This window comes from Balearica regulorum, chromosome 16 (assembly GCF_011004875.1).
Source record: "Balearica regulorum gibbericeps isolate bBalReg1 chromosome 16, bBalReg1.pri, whole genome shotgun sequence".
Classification (NCBI taxonomy): Eukaryota; Metazoa; Chordata; class Aves; order Gruiformes; family Gruidae; genus Balearica; species Balearica regulorum.
The window spans coordinates 13,630,278-13,651,337 of NC_046199.1; the positions used below are offsets into that span (position 1 = coordinate 13,630,278).

Here is a 21,060-nt window from a genome sequence, read left to right on the forward strand (position 1 = left end):
TATGGGGAGTCTAACAATTCAAACAAAAAGAACAAAAGCCTGGTTTTCCTCATTAGCATCTACAAACCAACAATACAGACAAACCTGTACACGCTCTCAGGACCAGCCCAAGAGAAGACTAAAAAAAAGTCTCAAAACATTCATAAGCTTGGGAATTCATCACTACAATATTTCATCACTAGTAATTTGACTACATTTCATGCAGTGAAGCAATGGTTGTAAATTTGTGCAGTTTACAGTGCTGCAAGTGCTCTGTAACTTTGAGCGGCTTAAGTTTGTTTTAGTAAGAGATACTATAGTAAGAAGGCACAGACCTTTCAACCTTTGTAACAGGTTAACCCAATCCTACAATGAAAAGGCAGAACATTCTTAAGAGGGACAAGAATTGCTGATACAAAGGTTAACCTTCATGCTTAATTTTACAGGCAAACATTTATTACACTGCAAGAGCTATATGCATATCAGGTTATTTTTGTGCCCTGAATACACAAATGCAAATGCAAAGTTTCTTGTTAAGAAGAAACCTTCAGAATGATTTTTCTTTCTTTCTTCATTGTACTGAGGGTGAGGAATACAAGGGGGAAGATTGTCAGGAAGTCTTAAATGTCTTACAGCTACAGAAATGCAATCCATTCCTGTGTCTTAAATCAATTCACTGTGTCACAATTTCAATGTTGGATACACAACGGTCAGAAATAGGAAGTACAAAAAAGGAAGTCAAAATACAGGAGAGTTTGCGTCATGTTACTAGAGCCTTACAATAATTTGCTCCCCCAGATGAATGTGCTTTTAGCCTTCGTTATGTGGTATAAAACAGTAGTGGTACATGCCTCAGCTGCCGTGTTTTCAGAACAGTTTCCTAAGGCTGTACTAATGAATTACGATGTTTGTTTACAAATATTTGCCGCTGTAACAGATACTTCTAGAACCTTTCAAGAGAAAGAGACACTCACCACCTATTGGCTAAATCCCGTAAGGAAACAAAGAACAAACTGTCAAGAAAATACAGTGGATTTAATAGGAAATACATACTGCAACATGAGTAAAGGTGAGGCAAGAAAGTAGCAGTGAACCTAAGTGTCAGAGTTACAGCATATCCAAGTGCAACAACTGGTGGAGTATTACTCTCACGCAAATGAAGAGCATGACAGAAAGAGTGCTCTGTATCCTTCAACACTTGCAAAAGTAGCAGTCGGTTTGTTCAATAATACATATGTGAAAAAAATAACAGAAATTAAGCAAAGAAAACCCCAATCTTCTTAAAAGAAGAGTACCTTTACAAAGGTAATCAGCAACTTGAATAAAGTTCATTGTTAGTGTTTAAACAAAAAAATTTAAGAACCCTAACTTGCAGGATGATGTAACGGGAAAAGCAAAATTGTTTCTTTTGAGAAGTCTTTATTCTAGAATAAGAGCAGTTTTACCAAGTGTCATCCCAATTTTTCAGAGACAGATCAGCCTACTGCCTTGATCTTCCATGTAAAATACGAAGCACCAAGAACTCTAAGCCACTAGAGTCTAAGTATTTTTAAATAGCTGTTTATAGCACGTACACTCTGACAACACTATGTTGAAAATTCAGGGTGGGGTGAGGGGAAATAGGAGGGTGAAGGCGGAAAAAGCTGACCCTAGGATCATTTTGACATGTCAGAGACTAAGCCCATCAGTACTCTTGGGTTTCACAGGACAGTCTTATCCCTTGAAAGATTTGTTATCTGTGACACTTTATGGCTAAAGTTTGGTAATGCTTGTTTGATTTCTCCAAGTCATGCATTTTTGATTCTAGCTGACTAAGAAAGGGTTTGCACGCAAACTTTTGATACCTCCAAAATATCAGAAGGGATTTTTCAGTAACAAGCATTGGTGTAAGAAGGCCTAATAATTTTAGGGAAATATGTTTTAGCACCCAAATTCTTGTATGAGAAACAAAGATTTGGTTTCAAGCATATTTCTTTTGACAAGGTGGAGCTACACAACTCTGAAAAGGACAGCCAACATGACTTTTTTATACTAGAACCTATATTTCTATCTTACATTGGTAATTCACACCAACATCTTATTTCTATAAATCTTCTGTCACCTACCATTACCAAGACTGTGATCTATTACTAGGAATGTCACCTGAACATAAAATTTTAACAGTTTTCTTTAGAGAATTTTGTGCAGATTTTTTAGAAGCTTAGTTCGAAGCACACAATTCTCCCGCTTCAAGTAAGTGTCTCGTGGCATACAAAGTCTCAGCTCACTGTAAAACAACTTCCTGCTAAAAAAGTTAAGAAAGTTTGTCCTTCTCTCTTGTCCATGAACAGAAAAGCCCCCTTTTTTTAGAGGTTTAAAGTGTTTAAGAGAGATACATGAAGCTTTTAAGAAAATGAATAGGCAGTGTAAAAGTTTAAGTCAGTGAATTATTCAGATTCGTTTGAGATGATTTTTCCTACTTCAATGTAGCTATTGCTGCATATAAGTGAGGTTTGCTACAGGGTGACTAGCTACACAGTTCAGACAGCTTCTGTCCTGTAAATCATCAATTCCCAAGATAGTCTTTGCAGATTGCTGACACAGCACACCACAAATAGACTACACCATCCTTAATAAACACTATAGACTGTTTCACAAGAAAGTCGTTCAAACATCACTGAAAAAGCTTCCTTTTCCAACTAATACTCAATATGTTACCCTGGAAATTAACACTCATGTTAAGGAATAATTTAGGATTAACATTGTAACAAAAATCTTATTGAGATCAACTTTTAAACCATTCAAGATATTCAGCTTGAATTATTTTTGATAATTAAAATGAAGCTTTAACCATGACTGCTCACACTGAATCCCACATCTCTCGACCAGGTTAAAGGATTAGACTTCCAAATCAGTAAGTAGGCATTGTCTCCTCTCCTCTTACTCTCTTCCCAAGCATGTAAATAATCTTTGTTGAACAGGCTGGTAGCATTAAATTGGTATTATGCACACCAAAGACTCAGGTCTGCATAAAACACCCCTCTAAACTATTAACTGTCTGATCCTGTAGCACTTAAAGGAAGGGTCTCTCTGATGTCAGTAGGGATTTGAAGTGCAGCGATGGGCTTTGTTTCAACATAGATCTACTAACATAAACGAAGTCTCTACCTTCTTGGCAACAGCAAAAGGTGTTAGAATTGTCTTAGAACTTTTCGAAGCACCTATAACAATTTTCAGTAGTCTGACCACTAGATGATTCTGTTATTAAACATAAGCTTTCAGATTTCACCTATTTAGGCATTTAGTATGCCAGTCTTCAGCATGTATATGAAATATACTACAAAACTACCCAAAGCACAGATCAAGAGCCCTGCAAGTCAGCGAAGATACTGTTGTAATTTAGAGGGTTGGATGAAGGCACCCTCCAAAACTTGGGGAGCACATTTAAGTTGCTCCAAAGCTTAAGAACTAAACATTTACCAAATGATATTTTTGCACAAATCTGTAACTTTAACGGGAAAGAACTGGTATTGTTAAAGTTGAAATAGTCATATTTTGTCAGTTAAAAATGCTCTGGATCAGTGATATGATGTGCACCTCATTACGTCTTTTACATACATGATACTTTACCCTTCCAAACTTGTTTTACAAACAATTAATTCCCTTTGAGAGTATCTGAAAGTCTAGTCTCTATGATGAGCTCCATTCATTAAACAGAAAGGCATAGTGGGATAAAACCTCAATCCTGAGCTTTTTCAACAACTTCTTAACAGAAAAAAGTTATGAAAAATTTAGTTGGAATGGTTGATAATCAGCACTCCAAACACTCAAAGGCTAACATATCTCCAAAAAGAGAAGCTATGTTAGGACAAAATATAATTGATTTCAGCAAGCCTAGTGCAAGATGAAAGTAGATGGCCTAACAAATTATTAATACAGGAGAATCCATTTTTCTCCAACAAAAATGAAACAATGGACATGTGCATCTCATCCAGGGAAGACTGCATTCCAGCTTTCAGCTAGGGCCAACAGATCAATAAACAGTTATCTTGGCTCAAAACTAACATCAACAGTCTGTCATTTTAAATAGGCATGTCTTAAGAAGCAGCCTCACTTCAGTGTTTGTAGTTTAGACAGTCTGAAACACTGGCTATTTCCATGTTTTCATTAACTGCAGTAATTCAAGATCAGCACTGCAAAAAGTATATGAAGTATGCTGGCATCCCACTCAGACTGCTAACAAAATGAGTCGGAGGCATTAAGACTTAGCTGCATTTGAGAAGGGCCAGATTGTTGCTGCTTCTTTAGTGTTTTGGAGTGGGGTTTTTTTGTTCATTTGTTTTTGAAGTCTGATTTTGGTGTATAGCAAATACGTCAGCCTAGATCAGAAAGCAGATAATAAATATTTGCGAAGATATATGGAGCTCTCCCCTGACTGGGGAGAACTACAATAAATCGCAATACTAGCCTAGCTCTCAGTCTTGTGTGGAGTCCAATATTTTCTTCTCAAGTCAATAAATCTTGGATAAATACTATTAAGCCATTTTTGTTATCTCACTGAAAAACAGATTTAAATGCCATTTTTACCACATGCTAACAGGCAATAACAATAATTTAGACAGCGGGCAATTCTTTTCTACTAATCTATACGAAAGATATTCCCAATATCTGCGACTTTCCTTTTCCTACTATGATCTTTCCAAGTTCAAGAATTTCCAGGTTTATTACTAACCAACTTTAATAAAAGCAGTATTTTCTGTATCACAGTTATGATACTAAAGCAACTGGTATCTTGGTATAGATTAGACTTCTGAAGCACTGTGAATACAAAATGTTTTAAAAACCTAGGTGAATTAGATAACCTCACAATTTATTTTTTAAAAATTTGCTGGGAGTAACAATTGAGATAGTTCAAAGAAATTAGGGGTTTCCATGACTGCCACTGTGAAAGTTCTACATTTCATTGCTTTTTTATAATTAAAAATATGTTCAAGAGGAAGCTTACTCTTCTTTCTTTACTAATTCCACTTCCATCAAGTATTTTTAGGAGCACTAAAGTTTTCTGTTCATAACTTATTTGCTTTGAGTGACAGAAGAAAAATATATCATACATCAGGCTGAACACCAAACACAAATCCATCTCATAGTACTATGAGATGCTTTGTTAAGGACTAATGTTTCAAAAGGGCTTCAAACAGCCTTCGTTTGATGAAGATACACTTCTTGGGCTCTCTGTAAGCACACAGCCTGTACAACTGTAGCAAAGAAGGCATAACTGAAAATGCAGGGTAAATAAAAGGTGTGAATAAAAGTGTAGTCATCAAATTTCATTAAATCATACTGACCCATTCAAAATCTCACTATAATAGCTCACTGTTTTGCTCCAGAATAGCTTTATCTACAAGAATTTTCACTAATACAAACTAATCTGAAGTACAAGTCCTTTCATTTCTTACAAACTTTTCTACATTTCCTTCAGAGAAAATACTTGAGATGATAGAAAAAGAGATTACAAAGAATAAGCATCCTCAACATGACCTCATTTTGATACTAATACTAAAGAGCGTATTTTAGTATATGCTCAGGTCTATTAAGGTCTTTTTCTTCAAAAGTATAAAGTTTCTCACTAGTGCTGGTAGGAATCAAAAAGTAAAAATAAATAAAATAGCACAAATGGGAATGGTCAACCTACAGTTTAATTGAAAGTGTACTAAAACCAACACAGGATAAGCTAAAGACCTATTTGCTAAAAAACCCTCACAGATGAAAAAGCTCAGGAACCAAGAGGTAACGATCTACATTACCATATGTCTTAAGGTTATTTCCTATTTGTATTTTTGTGCCCACAACATTCAAGACTGGGTGTACCAAAGATGAAAACTTGCTCAGACAGACCCCGTGGCTGCACCAACAGCATTCTCAATTGGCCCTTTCAAATGTGATTGAAAGAGAAAGAATTCAGTCTGCTTCTAGATGAACTCACAGTGACAATACCTAAAATGCAGGAAAAAACCCTGATGGAGATTCCCCAGGAGTTTATCCATAGGTGTGGAATGGAAGGAGTGTATAAGATTGCTTTTTTTTTTTTTTACCATTTTTACATAATTTATAATACTTTATACACTGGTCTCATAAATATAATACGAACAACTTCACACATGCCAAGCAATTAAAAGCTTCCCAAAAAACGTTTAGGTCTTATCAGAACCACTGGCAGCATCTGCTTTTAGTCGGTAACCACTTAATTTATTCAGAACTACAACTAGGTTTTCTTCAACCAAAATCTTAATGTTAAAAAACTTTGTAGGAACAAAAAGATGCCTGTAAGCATATCAGTTTGCCTTAAAGTGATTAAAGTCAGCATGAAAAAAAAAGATTGTCTGGTTTAAGATCTGTTGCTTGTGTCCCCACCCTTGGCGCATATCATCTTTAAATAAAAAGTGCAAATGGGATTTAGGGACTGGATGGACTGATTTGCCTATTATTTGTCTTCAGTTGCTTATTCTGTAGCCACCTCACATCAACTGTCCCATTGTACTTTGGATTAGCTACAATTAAATTTAAAATAAGGCTCACTGAAGAAAAGGAAGAAACGACATCTAACTTCCAGACTTCTCCCACCCCTAAATCCCACAAAAGTGCTCATTTCCCTTTTTTACAATCCCCCCCTAAAATCTTGATTACAAAACTATTAAACATTTCAGTTCTACCATCCACATAGTCACCTTCCTTTCAAGCAAGGCCAAAAAAGTGATGATGGATTCCCTTTGAATGCAAGAGATACTACACTTTCTTTAAGTAAACAGGCTGACATTACGATTGCAGTCTCTTCTGCGAGTGTACAGATGTCAGATGAACTGGTCCATTTTTGTGGGACCTTGGGTGTATGAACACCAGCAGATAAAGATCTAAGACTGATAATATAAACCCAACGTGAACTATTAACTTCCAAGACCACCTACTGTATAAACAAGTCTGATTTTTGAAGGGATCAGTCAACAGCAGCTGCGCTTTGTCACCGATGGCTGTCTTCTAAGTTTGAAGCCCTTACCACTAGACGGGGGGTTGGTGTCAGTTGATGGAATTCTGCGACCTACAAGGAGGCAGAAAAAAAAATTTATAGCAAACATTATGCTCGAAACTAATTCTAAGCATTCAGTGTATGACATAGTTGTATGTCATTAACGACAACATTCCTGCATAACAGAAGGATGGCAGTTAACAGTCTACACTATGTCTGTAAGAGGTATGGTTCCACAAAAGAAGAGTAGAGGCAGTTTTAAGCTAATTTTGCAGCGTTTACACTTCAGGCTAATCTAGACTTGGAGAGCTAAGTTATAAAAGCACCTGGAGAACACACTCGGCAGGATCCAACACCATATGGAATATCTTCATTGAGAACTACCATCTTGCCCTGTATTTCCACAGTAGATCACCTGCATCAGGTTTAGCGCAGAGGTACTTGCAAAGATAGCTGCTTTAGTCATCTAATCAACCTTTAAAATTGACTATTGCTGGTTGAATACTCTTTTCTGAGGAGGCTTTATGATTTTTTTCCAATAGTTTTTTCAAGATCAATTTTAGAGAGCAACCGTTAAGTCAGTAAATTGGGAAGCTAATCTACAGCATGCACATACATCAGCTTGTCAACTGCTTATAAGGACCCTATTTTATTTTCTTAAGTCTAACATTTCTTGTAGTTATTCAAAGCTAAATTGCAGTGCACACAAAAATGGATCACTGTTTGTCCTCTTTCCACACAGAGACCTGCACATTGCTGCTGCTGCCCAAAACATATCCTGCAAATAATATTGCATAGAATTCATTTTGGAACAGTCTGCTTTTCATTCACACAAAAAAATTGTCATTGTTGTCCCCACCACGAATGACACAGAAAAGATTTGCAATTTAATTAAAAAAAAAACCTCAGGGTGTCACAAAAATACTAATGGCAAATCTACACAAAATAATTGCTATTTCCTAGGTGGTAATCTGGCATTTATGAAGTCCTGTTATTTTTGAAAATGCACTGGTTTAGACTAAGTGCGAACACAGAGTGAGAACTTAATTCTTTTTTCTCAGCTGTATAAAGTCTGAATCTTCCTCATGCCATTTCCTTTCCCTTCCATAATCTTGGAAGTACTCATTGGAAACATTCAACAACAGATACAGTAAGATGACACTGACTTCTGACCTGAGTGTCCTGCTTGCTATTTATCCAGCAGCATCACAGTAGGCTTAAAATCTCTAAAAGGAATATTTAAAGGTCATTAGAGGATCAAGAATTTATACAGCTCATTTTGCAGTTTGTATTCATGTCTAGTTGTAACAAATTTAAGTCAGTAGACTCTCACCTGTATAGCACAAAACTAATACAGTAATCAAATTTCTACTTGAACTTCTTTCAGAAGAAAGCACATTAACTGTTCAAATACTTACTTATTTCTATGAAGAGTTCATTAATGTTTATTGCATTTTTCGCACTTGTCTCTACAAATATTGCATGAATGGAATCTGCATAGTCTTTAGCATCTTTTTCCATGACTTCTCTGGGAAATAAAGTAAAGGAAAAATGTGAATGCAAAAAACACCACAGTACTTTAAATCTTAAAGGACACAGTAATCTTAAGTGTCTCATTAAAAAAGGTTGGGTTTTTTTACCTGTTTGTCATCACAGTGCTCCCTCATCCTGAAGTTGATGCTCATTCATTACTCTATGCTGTCTCCCTGCCTTGAGGTATGAGCATCACTGAAGCACAATCATGAACTAAACAAGACTTTAATCCATCTAACAACATTACAGTGGAGTTTTTCTCTTGAGTGCTCTAAGCATAGGTCTGTGATCGATCATTAGGGGTGCTTTATTCTTCACACACAGAACCATTTTAGATATACTGAAAAGATCTTAAAGCATTAGTTCCACTAATCCAGTGGATTTCCTACAGCTGTTTACAAAACCAAGTATCCCACAACACTGCACAGATCATTAGTATAGCATTTACTTTACATGAAGCATGAAGACATAGCTACAGAAACATATTTAGACTGAGCACACAACAGAGCCAAAAAGTGAAAATGTTATTCTGCATCCTTAAGAAAACAAGTTGATAATGAAGTATGCTTCCTTAAACAACATGAAAAAAACACCAAAACCCAACAAACCCCAATAGGTGGGGATAGGACTGGAATGTATCTTGTATCACTTCACATACGATTTCTAGAAAACATAGGCTCCTTTCAGTAACAAGGGACTTGGAATACCAAATGCACAGACTTTGGATCAGTGACTCAAATAGTGCCTCTGACTGAAGTACAAGGAATCTTGCTCATTAGTTTGAATTGTTTACATAATTTACGATGCCACCTAAGCACCAAGAAATAAGCGTATGAGACTTACTACTGCATGGCTTGTATTTGTCTTCTAAGTAATTTTATGTCATATTTCCTTCAAGACACATGCTACTTCCAACAAGTTATTAGAGCTCATAGATAACTGCTATATATTAACAATTTGTAAAAACTATACTAAGAACCAACTTTGCAGTGGTTCTTTAAACATATAACCATCTGTTTCCTTTGAGACACCAGCTGTGGTACCTTTTCCAATGAAATCTAAAAACAAGAAGTTTGCACACACCTTCTTTCTGAATTTTGGCTTATTTAACCAGGCCATCAATAAAAAAGGGCTTCTTTTGTTTTTAGTACATGCCTTCTTGAAAGTTTGGCTGTTCATAAAGCTTCTCAAGAACTTTTCCCACTCCCCGCAACTATTTCAGCCACAGCCAATTCCACCCCAACATTTAAGCAGGGAAGGAAGGCACCTGAACAAGCAAGTCAGAAAAACCTACACAATGGTTTCCAACAAGCTCGATGTTTTTCCTAACAAAATGAGGTGCTACAGACTGACAGGGATACTTCTTATAAAGTGAGGTAAACAGCTTGTATTACACTGTAGTTTCACAGGCAGTTTAGGCTTGTGTAACTTGGCACTGCCACCAGAAAAGGTAATCCTGCCTCCCCATAAACTGCTCGTTCCTAACCCTGCTATCCTACCTCTGTCATGCCAGCAAGTGTTCATGGTGTTAGCAAGACAAATACGCTTGGATCAGTTTTCCTGTTTTTTAAATGGTTAGTTTTAATCTGGATCCATTTTACAGCCTCATTTACTGCCCAATCGCACACATACTCACACCAACACAGGGGAGGAAGTGGGCAAGGCTGTCCAGAGGCAGACTAATCAAATCTTCTGACAGTAGAAACAGATCAGATCCCTTGTGAAACTACAGTCCTAGTGCAAAACAGCTTAAATTGCTCTATACCTTTCACCTGTTTTGAAATCTTAAAATATTTAGCACTATGACCTGAAGTGAAAACATCTAAACTGTCAACGGTTATTTACCTTACGTCATTAAGATCACACTTATTTCCTGCAATAGCTACAACAATGTTTGGAGGTCCATGCTGTCGAAGCTCTTTAACCCAGTTCTTTAATGTTGAGAAAGTTTCCTGATATGGAGAAAAAAAAAGAGAAACAGGAGGAATTAAGAGTCAGAACTGGCCCATGACACACAAAAAAGCCCCCAGAAATTGTAATGCTGGGTCAAGATCAAATTTCTTACCTCTTTTGTGATGTCATACACTATAATGGCTGCAGCTGACCCTCTGTAATACATTGGGGCTAAAGCACGAAACTGAAAGAAAGACACCATACATTATGAATCTGATCTTCCACTGACTTCCATGATTTCCTTATTATTATTATTGAAGAAAGTGAAAACTAGCTTTAAAGTTCACATCAGCGAAAAACTGTTCTTTACAGTTACAGAGAGGCTGTGCAGTAGAGTCCATAAACTTCCATTAAAGTATTGTTTTACAAAGGCCAACCAATAAATAGCTTAGGGATCGGCAGCAAACCTACTGCAAGAAGCAGGAAGCTAAACTTGACCTTATTTTGACTAGATTAAAATCTCTCATTTAAAAGACTGTAGAGCATACACAGACAAAAACCCGCAGGATACATGCTCAACTTTAAACACCAAGCAAGGGGAAAACAGTCAAAATTGAACTTGCTTCTTCCTCTTTAAAACACTCATGATTTTGGACAAAAAGTAATTCCAAGAAAACTAGCATACATTACTGCTGATCTGAAATGTTCAGAAGTTGGTGCCAACCTCCAGCCCCATGGATCAGTCATGGCACTCTTAAATGCTAGAAATGTTGGTTTCTTTGTAACCTAACTTAGGGTTTTAGGGATTTCACTTAAGTTTTTCCTCAAAAGTTAGAAACACATTTAAAACTAAAAACCGCAAAAGCCCACAACTATGTGTCCTGTTGCAAACAGAGCTTTAAGGAACATGCTAGAGTAAAAGGCTACAGTAACTTTTTTTGTAATTTTCAGAATTAAATCTACAGCAGGCATATTTGATTGGTAGTGCATTTGCAGGGTATAAACCAGGCCTGTACCTTTGCATAGGTAGAGTGTTATGAATCCAGGACTGAAAAAAGTGATAGAGCACATGATTAAGTTGCATCAAAAATATCAATCAAGCATTCTTAAAAACAGTGTGATATTCTGCCAATTTAAAAAGAACCAGACAACTAATCTAGCAACCAAAACTCTCAAAGCACAGAGTAAACCATGTACTGTGCTGATGTAAGCGTGCGTGATTAAGAGCTTTCATGCATCTTCCTACTCAGGGTAAAAATCATGAACAGAATATAGCTTTTCATAAAGACTTATTTGGTTCTAATAAAATACCAATTTCCTTTTGCTTTGTACAGTTCAACTAAGAGCAATATTATAAATCACAAAAATCTTGCTATAAAGCAGAATTCCAAACCATTTACATGTGGCTCTCAAATTCTGTTTTGAAAACAGGATTTTGAACACAAAGTTCAGAATATAAAAATATTTAATAGTGGGAAAGGGAAACATGGGCAGGCATTCAGTTCATGTCGGGACATAATCCCTCTCTTCCTCCTAAGTACTAAAATGTAAAGGGAAACATATTTGGTAAACCACCACTTGGACTGGTTGCAGCCTGGCTTTTTGATTATTTGGCGACTTACATTGGGCATAAACCAAGTTTCACTTGCTGATTTTCTATTACTCTCATTTCCTGCCTGCTAACACTTAGATACTTTTTTCCACCTAAGAGCAGTCGGCAGATAAAATATATTAACAAAACAGATGTTACCAGAAACACTGAGTTTTCCTTTTGCTATTTTTCCAAAGACTTCAGCTTGCCCTCCAGCCTCCCATTTGTGTTTTGACAGAATTATGAAGATGACATAATGTAATTATCCAAAGAAACCATCAAAATTGTTAGGTAAGAAGGCAAAGTCCTAACTGCTGTAAGTAATGTCCTATCAACTTAGCATAGAAGAAATGAGAGAAGAAATAAGGCATATGTGCAGGGCTATGAGCTGTGTGAATTAGAGCACATTTCCACCTCTGGAGTGAAGCTAGCCAGCCATTCCCTGAAGCCATTTAGAACAAGGGGGTGCCCAGCATAGTGTCGAACTATTCACTGCTGGGCTTTAGAAGTGGAAAACAGCAAATGGTCCTCAAGAAGCCAGGCCTATGAATTCTGTGCATTACACATCACAGCTCAGCAGAGACATTTTAGTTCCAAGAATGGTGTGGACATTTTTGGTATTATTCCAGATCACCATGGAGGGGATCTGTTCCATAATTCATTGTCAGATGCGTTGCACGATCAGAAAACTGTGCTACAGATTTCAGGGCAAGGCATGTATACTAGTCACAAGTGGTCTATTCTAAGTGATAGTGCTGTTGTGTTTTGGAGAAAGAAACATCTATGAAGATACCGGCATCATTTAAAAGCCAATACCCTTGCTCCCATTTCACTGGTTCGGATATATTGGAGCCTCACAGTGACTTCTCAGAGGTGTGGAACATAACCACACAGATATCACAGCTCTTGGGTCAGAGCCCACGTAAGACATCTTTCCTCTTTTTTGATTTCAATAAAGATATGATGCAACTCATATGGAAGAAAAGCAAAGAGACATCACTCAAAGTCTAACAACAGAAAGACAAGGAACACACCAGTCATGTACAGAGGTGCTTCCTCAGATTGTAGTGTGTTGAATCCAAATTACGGTATTCTCCTATTGCTTGCAAACACAGTTAAAGTGAACCGGATGGAATGCTAATACATAATGGATGTCTCCTGTCAAGTCATGGCAGGCATGTTTATAAAGCTTTCCATTTAAGAGTACCAGCCTCTCAAAATTCATAGGCTGCCTCTCAGAAGACTCACATTCCAGCATTAGCATTTCAGAACAGGCTAGGATATTGGCTTAAGACAAACTATTTACAGCAAATGCTGACTGCTAGTAGTGGAAGGACTCGGATATTTCTGATAACATGGATACTGTTGGACATATCCTGGGGACACATCCCTGACAACATAAGTTTGCTTTATACGCTGCTGCTGGAAGGAAATAAATTGTCATTCAAAATCAAGAGCACTGAAGTGCAATACAAATATACTTGAGTTACTTTCTAGCCCTCATGGCTGTTATCAAGCTAAAAAACTAGCAAGTCAGTTCTACCAGGACTCCAAAAGGTCAAGTGGCTCTGAACAGGGATGATCGAGCCTTCACAAGCAGGGGTTTTTTGTTTGTGGGTTTTTTGGGTGTTTCTGTTTTTTTGTTTTGGTGGTGGTTTGGTGGGGTTTTTGTCTTGTTTGGCTTTTTCTTTGCTTGGGCTCTCCGTTTCTTGAGCCAATCCTGAAAAATAGTACAGTTGATTTTGCCAGTTATTATCCTAAAGTAATAATCCAACCTGATCAAACTGACTTTTGCTGGGGACAGCTCTGGTATCTACCTTTGTTACAGTTAGCTCACATCCTCATTGTGAGTAATTTATAGTTGCCAGTAAAGTCAAGAAACTGCAATAATAAGCACTTAACACAGTTACTATAATTTCTACTGTTACTAGTAATTCATAAACAAGCAAGTCAACTAGCAAGCAAAATTTTCCTTTTAAATTCTAAGTAAAAATCATGCAAATTAATTAACTGATTTCATGTGACTAGTCATTTTCTTGAAAACTTTTTTGCCTCCCCTCAGAACTATGCATGCTGCAGAGATAAAAATCCCAAACTACCAAATTAAAATTTCAAAATAAATTTCTTGACATAGCTTCTAACACTATCGGATTTGAGAAGTAACACTTTACTAAATAATAAAAGATCAGTTATCACCTATAACATTGCTTTAAATGCTGCTTTTGAAAGCCACATCCTACTCACATTAATAACCCTAACACTGAAGCTAAGAGAAGTGTTAGCAGTTGCATTTTTCCAGAATCAGGGCCTTACTTGTACTATGAAACATGGTCATTCATTTCACTTTGATTCACATATTGCCAGTTGCACCAGCTGCAAATACTGCAGTTCAATGTTTAAAACTCAACTAGAAATGGTACTAGAGACAGCTGCTGGCTTCCTCCCCGCCTTGTTTTCTTCTGAAATGACACTCCCTTTCAGTGAAATCTAAAGGCTTTTTGTTTTATAATCTCCTCTTCTTAGGTAATCATCCTTAACTTTGTACTTTAATTATGATAACAATGAAAAATAAAAACATATTCACAGCACCCGTATCTAGACAGAAACCTGCATAGAAACAGACATTCTAATAGATGCTTGTAAAACCGGATCACATTGTGACTTTCAAGGGCAGGGCTGAAAAGCAACCCAAACTCTATCCAGAACTATCACCACAGATATTGATTCTACTTACTCGCTCCTGTCCAGCTGTATCCCAAATTAGGAATTTATGCAGCTCATTTTGATACTGTACAGTCTTGGTCATAAATGAGGCTCTGGAAAAAAATTACAGTTTATGCTTTTCAGAATATAAATACATCTTAGAGCATTACCACCATGAACTTTTTAAAAGTTTTACATTCCAATACAAGTGCCTTCCACACACACAAAACTGATGAAGATTTTCATACATGAAGGCTGAAATTAATGAGGCAAAGGGCCTCAGAGGATAAAATTCAACTAACAAAACAGAAGGAATGCAAATGCAAATTATAAGCTTTTATTGTTCGTAAGCTTTTGATAAAAATAAAGGATGTATGACCAAAAAATAATCACAGAGGTCAGCCTTTTTAACAACATTCTTCCTAAAAGGAGGAACCACCACACCAAATCACTTAAGTATATACCAGAAGCTTCCAGAGGGAAAGAGATCAAATCCTTCCCCCTTGTATCAGCTTTTTCTATCTCTGTACTAACATTCAGATAAATGCTGGTAAGTCCATACTTGGGAATAAAATAGGGGAGATTCGTATCAGTATTGCTAAGTGTTAAGAAGACAGAAAAATCAATAATGAATAACTTGCTTTTGTCTGCACTCTGTACAGCTCCCAAATCCTGTCTGTCATTATATGCTTCAGTCTGCAGAGGCTCTTGCATTTCCAGAAAACAAACAATAAAAAATAATCTCTTCCTATGCTCCAGCTGCCCCTCAATTTCTAGATGTTTCACAGTAAGATATTGCAAAATATTGTAAAGTACTTTTGTGCTTTACATCAGTGTATTTTCCACAGGAACAGGAATTCAGAGACCTAATCTTTTAGAAGGAGGAGTTCTTTGCTATATCTATTACCTGTAGGCACATTTTTTTACTAGAAAAGCCACACACTGAATTCAAATCCTTGTAGGATAGGAACTATAGATGCCATAATTATTTTAAGCATATGAGATCCTATTGTTATGATCTTGAACACCTTTTGTATGCTTAATTCCTGTCACTTGAAAATACTGCAGACTTCCTAACTTGTTCTACTGCCAGTTTTGGATAGGATGCAGGATAGGATCCTGGAGGTGGCCTGTACTGGAGCTTCTTACAGTATGCTAAGCTCGCTGTAGATTCAGAGAGCAGGAGTCTTTCAGTGTGATCAACAGCAACGTTAAATACCTGATTCCAAGACTCTGAACTTCAGTTTATCTTGGATCTTAAATACCACCAGGGTATAGATATTAATGATCTCCATAGGAGGACAAAACAGCTATCTACATTTAAAAAAAGGAAAGGGAGCAATTATGCACAGCTTTCAACTGTCAAGAGGTAACCTTCTCCCCATTTGTTAAGCTCAGAAGGTTTGCCAAATAGTACGCCAATCTCCAAAGGTGATTACTCTTTCAAGAAACCAAATATAAGGTTGCAGCATTCTTGAAGAGAGTCTAACTGCAATGCATTTCAACACAGTTAACTAGATGATATATTTCAGCAATGAGTAATGGAAAATAAAGTGATAAGAGTATCTGTTGTAAAGCAAAGACTTCCAGCTCCTTAAGACTGCTGCAAATTCAGCATCAATTCTGAATTCTCTGGCCAATATGGAAACAATTTCCTAAATCATAGATTCTCACTGAAAATTTCTCTTACTTGGTTCTATGAACCAAAATATTTCTGTACAGTCAATTGGAACTGAACAGCTGTGTTGCTCTAATTCACATCACACTAAACACCACAAATGGTAGCTGACAATAGAGGTTAAATGCGTCTTGAAATTCTTTGACAAGTGGTAGCTTTCATTGTGACAGATGTCAATTAAAAAAAATAAAAAACAACAAACAGCTCAAAGGTAAACCACTTTTGGGTCAACAAAAGCCTCCAACTAGAGCTATTCTCAATGACTTCTAGTAAGAAAACAAGCATTTTCCCTACTAAATTTCCTAGCTGCTTCTCCCAACCAAGTAAGCACTATAACTACGTGAACAAGATGCAACTGAAAGTACTTTTATACTCATTCATAAATCCTTGTTGATGCTATAATGAAAGACTAGCTATTCTGTGATACCTAGAGATATATGCTGGTCAGGAAAAGCAGGATGTACCCTCAGCATCCTGAGAAGACAACAGTTGCAGAGTTCTGACAAGGTTTCTACAGCTGCCCACATTTGAACTTGAATGATGAACTCTGAACATTCATGAAGTATGACTGCTGAGACAGAAGCATCACAAATCACAATCTTTGCTCCGCAGCTTTAGACAGTCTTGCAGACATGCAGAGCCTAAAGCCATCAAGCACAGTATTTTAGAATTTAGAATCTGAAAGCAGACTTGAGGAAGCTGCAGTTCACATGTGACTGGAGACATAATGCAAATTCCATACTGGGTCACTCAAACGTTCAACCCACATAGTCTAGATGTGTGGTGACATATGTCTAACTATGGAACAGAGCATCCCAACTAAATAAATAGGCACCACTCATGTTTGCAAAACCTAAGTCTGTGTTACCATACATGGTCACCTGCTAGTTAAACAGGCTTTAACTTTTCTTTTACCTCCCCCAGGAACTGCATGCATGAACACGATGCTAACTTTGGGTCACTGTAGATACTACCCATATTAGCCAACTATTTCACAAACTCTGATTTTAAAAGCATCTGGATGACTAGGAACAAAGACTGGTAACCAATTTCTCAAACACCTCGGGTAATAAGAAAAAAACCTGGATCTTTCAATAGCATCCACCTGAAGAAGTTTTGCTTGCAGTTGATATTAATGTGGACAGTAGGTCTGAACTTAAACATTTAAGACAGCTTGCACCCCTACTTGTGCAAAAAGTAGTATGACTACTATCCACACATCAGTTTCGTGGTCCTCCAAACAAGAACCTTCACTGTAGCTAATTTGGCAGTACCAAAGAATGTTCATTCCTTGAACATCCATGAAAACCACTTAGCAATCTATCTCAAAAGCTACCTTTGTTAACTTTGAAATTAAAATAAAAGCATACTTCCTACAGAATATCTTGCAATTTGATACCAGTATTTACACTCAAAAAAAGAAGTAGGGGGTATACGGAAGAGGAGAGATATATATCATGGGAACCACTTTTTTTTAGAAGGACAGGATGAGACACAGTTGATCTTTATCAGCAGGATCTTTTTTGGTTAAGGCTGTAGTAGAGCCTGTGTGATACCTGAGACAGGAAGTTGCATTGACATCGCCCCCCTACTTCTCAGCATCAAGTGAAATCATGTCCTCCTGTAAGTAAAAAATTGCTTCTTATGGGCAAAGCAGCCCCTAAGACACTTGCAAAGCAAAAAGGACAGGAAAAGAAATAATAAAAAAGATCCATCCACTCCAAGAATTCCTGATGCTCCCCCTTCCTTCTATCCATTTGAAGATTTGAGCTCAATAACATTGCTACTCTGAGGCTCAACGTTCAAGTATGCTTAGCTGTGAGATCAACTGCATTAACAATTTAATCAGTTACTTACGAGTGTGTGTATTGCATATAGAGGTATAACATCAGAACTAATTCATGAATACAACCTGAATTAGTACATTAACTACCTTCAAAATACTAGGAGACTTGTTATTGTACTCGACTCAAAAAAAAAAAACCTTAGAAAAAATAATCATGTAGTTGTATAATAACTGGACTTTGAAATTTAAGAGCAGTGCATGAGAAAAGTGTATTGTTCCTTCAACAGAAACATCTATGGTGTAATTTATCCATAACCCAGGACTCCCAGCAAGATTTTTGTTAGCTTAAGTTAACAATACAAAATGGGTCCAGATCTTACACATGAAAATGGAAGCTGCAGGAGTGCAGAATACAGTCCCATGTTTCCTAAGGTAGCTCATGAGTTAATTAAGGCTGCAGTCATGTTTATTACCACATTTAGCTGCCACACATGGAGAATCCTCAAGTGATCTATGCAGGAGGTACAAATATATATTCAAGAATAAAACCAAATTGTATGAATAAGTCACATTTACTTCATTTAGTTTCTTACCCTATCGTTGGGTTGATGTTGGGATCAAAGCTATCTTCTACAAATCTCCATACAATACTTGATTTGCCCACACCAGTGTCCTAAAAAAAAAAAAAAACCAAACCAAAAAACAACCCCCAAAAATAAAAAAAGACAGAAACAGTTGAAAGAGACCTTAGTTACTATAAACAGTTGCTTTTTTTTGTCCTCCAATCTTGCAATACACTATGCATGAATAACATGCTCTTACAGAGAATCTCAGACAAGTTAGATGCTGAAATACTTCAGGTATTATATTTGTTAAGTAGAAAAATGAAAGGTCTCTGATAAGTTACAGTTTTCTAAACAAAATTAAGATGTTTTTATGAAGGAATATAAAAATCTGCATTCACTCTTACTATCAGTTATTCAAACATGTTTGCTTTTGTGTTTTGTTTTTTTTTCCCAAAGCGATGCACAAATTCCATTTGAACAGGAGTAGAGAAAGATCATCTGCTACTTTTAGTAAAATATACAGCAATTAAGTATGGTATTCCATCTTTGCATGCCAATGGAACACATGAAATTATACAAGTGACACACACATTTCAACCTCTGACTAATGCCGTCCCACCCTGCTTAATGAAAGGCTTGAAATTTCTTGTGACACACCTGAAACATGTTTCTAATGCAACACTACAGAACTATAAGTGGTAAAAGAAGAAATATAACATGAAAATTCTGGGTCATGTATGTATTTGCACCACTAACTCCATGGTTTAAAAAAAAAATATCTAGAAGGCATATTTAGGAGTAAAATAATTCAACAAACTATTAGCAGTAAAACTGTTCTCAATAGTAGCTGGGCTTTTTAAATGGTCATTTAATTAAGACAGGCGAAGACAAATTTTTTGCTTTACATCTCCAGAGTCAATAAAATTTTAATGGAAAAAGCCTGAAGAACTGCTTCATTGAAAATGAAGCTTTATACCATTCATGCATTTTCTTGAATCTTCTGAATACTGTTATAAGTTTGGGTACAGTATGTATGCTTGTGTTTATCTTTTCAAGCTGCTTTCCTCTCAAGGAAAGGTGTATTATCGCAGTTCTGTATTTTGTAACATTTACAGTCTGAATAAGCAGTGAAAAATCTTACAAAAAAAGAAACATAGATGCAGTCCCTGACTCTGAGAGTTCAAGGACCAGTTTTCCTGGGTGCTTATTCTCTTTCTTACACAATGAAAGGTTTCTCAGGTTGGGTGAACGCAAACCATAGCTAGTAGTTACCCCGAACACCTTCATGATACGAAGGGCACAGAAACACATTATTTTCCCTCTGAAGAGCAACGTGGCCATTTAGAAGCAGAAAACAATGCTGCCTGTCATACTCTGTACAACACAGGATTTAGACACAGGTGGAGATGACATGAGGCTCTCCAGTGAAGCCCTCAGACCAAACCAAGCCCACGCACAGCTTTATTGCCTTGATTTTTTAAAAACTTTTACTTCAGTTTGTTTGATATCTCCTCTTTCCACCACCTGCAATGCTTTCTAAGCCTTCATATGTTGTAACAAAAAAGTTCAGGCCCCTCCCTCTCTCCCACAAGTTTGATTTCAGGTTTTTTAATTTATTTATTTATTTAGTGAACTACAAGCCCCAAACAGCTTGCGAGGAAGAGGGAAGCATACACTGGATGCGCGTGCTTCCTCTCTTTTCTTTTTTCTAAAGAAAAGCACAGAAAAAAGAGGAGCGGTATTTACCTCTAGAAAACACCTCCCCCCATGTAGGGGAAGGCCCTTCCGGCCCCCGGTCTCCTCAGGGACAGGGACGGGGCCGGGCAGCCGGGGCGCGCCGGCAGCTCTGGCCGGAGCAGGGCCCACCCACCCTTCGCCTGAGGAGAGGACCCCCACGTCCACAGCCTCTCCAGGGCTCACACAGAAGCTCTCCACCACCAGAAAGAGCCGTTCAAGCCAGCCCCTCAACAGGCTCCCTCCCTCCTCTGGCTCGTACCGGGGCCCCGTGGAGAGCCAGCCACACAGCACTTACCCCCAGAAGACAAACTTTCAGCTCCCTCAGAGCCATGGCCGGGTAGGCTGCGCCTTTAACGAGCACCTGAGACGCAGCCCAGAACGATCATATCCCTTCACGAGGCGCGCGTTCACCTGGGGCCTGTGGGGGCAGCCCCCCGCCTCCCCCACGCCGTGGTTACCAGTAAACCTCCCTCCTCAGGCTCCGCGGACACGACGCCATCTTGGGCGGCCCGCCGGAGTCACCTGACCACACCCCCCGCCCGCCGCGGTTTTCTTCCCTCTCAGGAGGCGGCGGCGGGTTTTGAGGGACGATTC

The 21,060-nt window shown here is 37.7% G+C and overlaps 1 protein-coding gene across 1 annotated transcript; it reads right to left on the reverse strand.

The window, feature by feature from the left end:
- Positions 1 to 423: 423 nt before the first annotated feature.
- RAB22A (RAB22A, member RAS oncogene family) lies at positions 424 to 21,041 on the reverse strand. The gene is made up of 7 exons (XM_075768259.1): positions 20,762 to 21,041; positions 18,757 to 18,836; positions 14,731 to 14,812; positions 10,578 to 10,649; positions 10,358 to 10,464; positions 8,398 to 8,507; positions 424 to 7,051 (listed from the first exon to the last, which is right to left on the reverse strand). The coding sequence occupies exons 1-7, from the start codon at positions 20,795 to 20,797 to the stop codon at positions 6,954 to 6,956; spliced, it is 585 nt and encodes a 194-aa protein (XP_075624374.1). The 5' UTR covers positions 20,798 to 21,041; the 3' UTR covers positions 424 to 6,953.
- Between the last annotated feature and the right edge of the window lie 19 nt (positions 21,042 to 21,060).

Excerpts from the sequence above, each read along its gene's own strand:
- RAB22A (XM_075768259.1), bottom strand. The coding sequence starts at position 20,797 with ATGGCTCTGAGGGAGCTGAAAGTTTGTCTTCTGGGG. Across the intron at positions 10,650-14,730 it reads ATACAGCTGGACAGGAGCGA|TTTCGTGCTTTAGCCCCAAT; the intron begins GTAAGTAGAATC and ends TCTTTCTTTCAG. Across the intron at positions 10,465-10,577 it reads TGTATGACATCACAAAAGAG|GAAACTTTCTCAACATTAAA; the intron begins GTAAGAAATTTG and ends TCTCCATATCAG.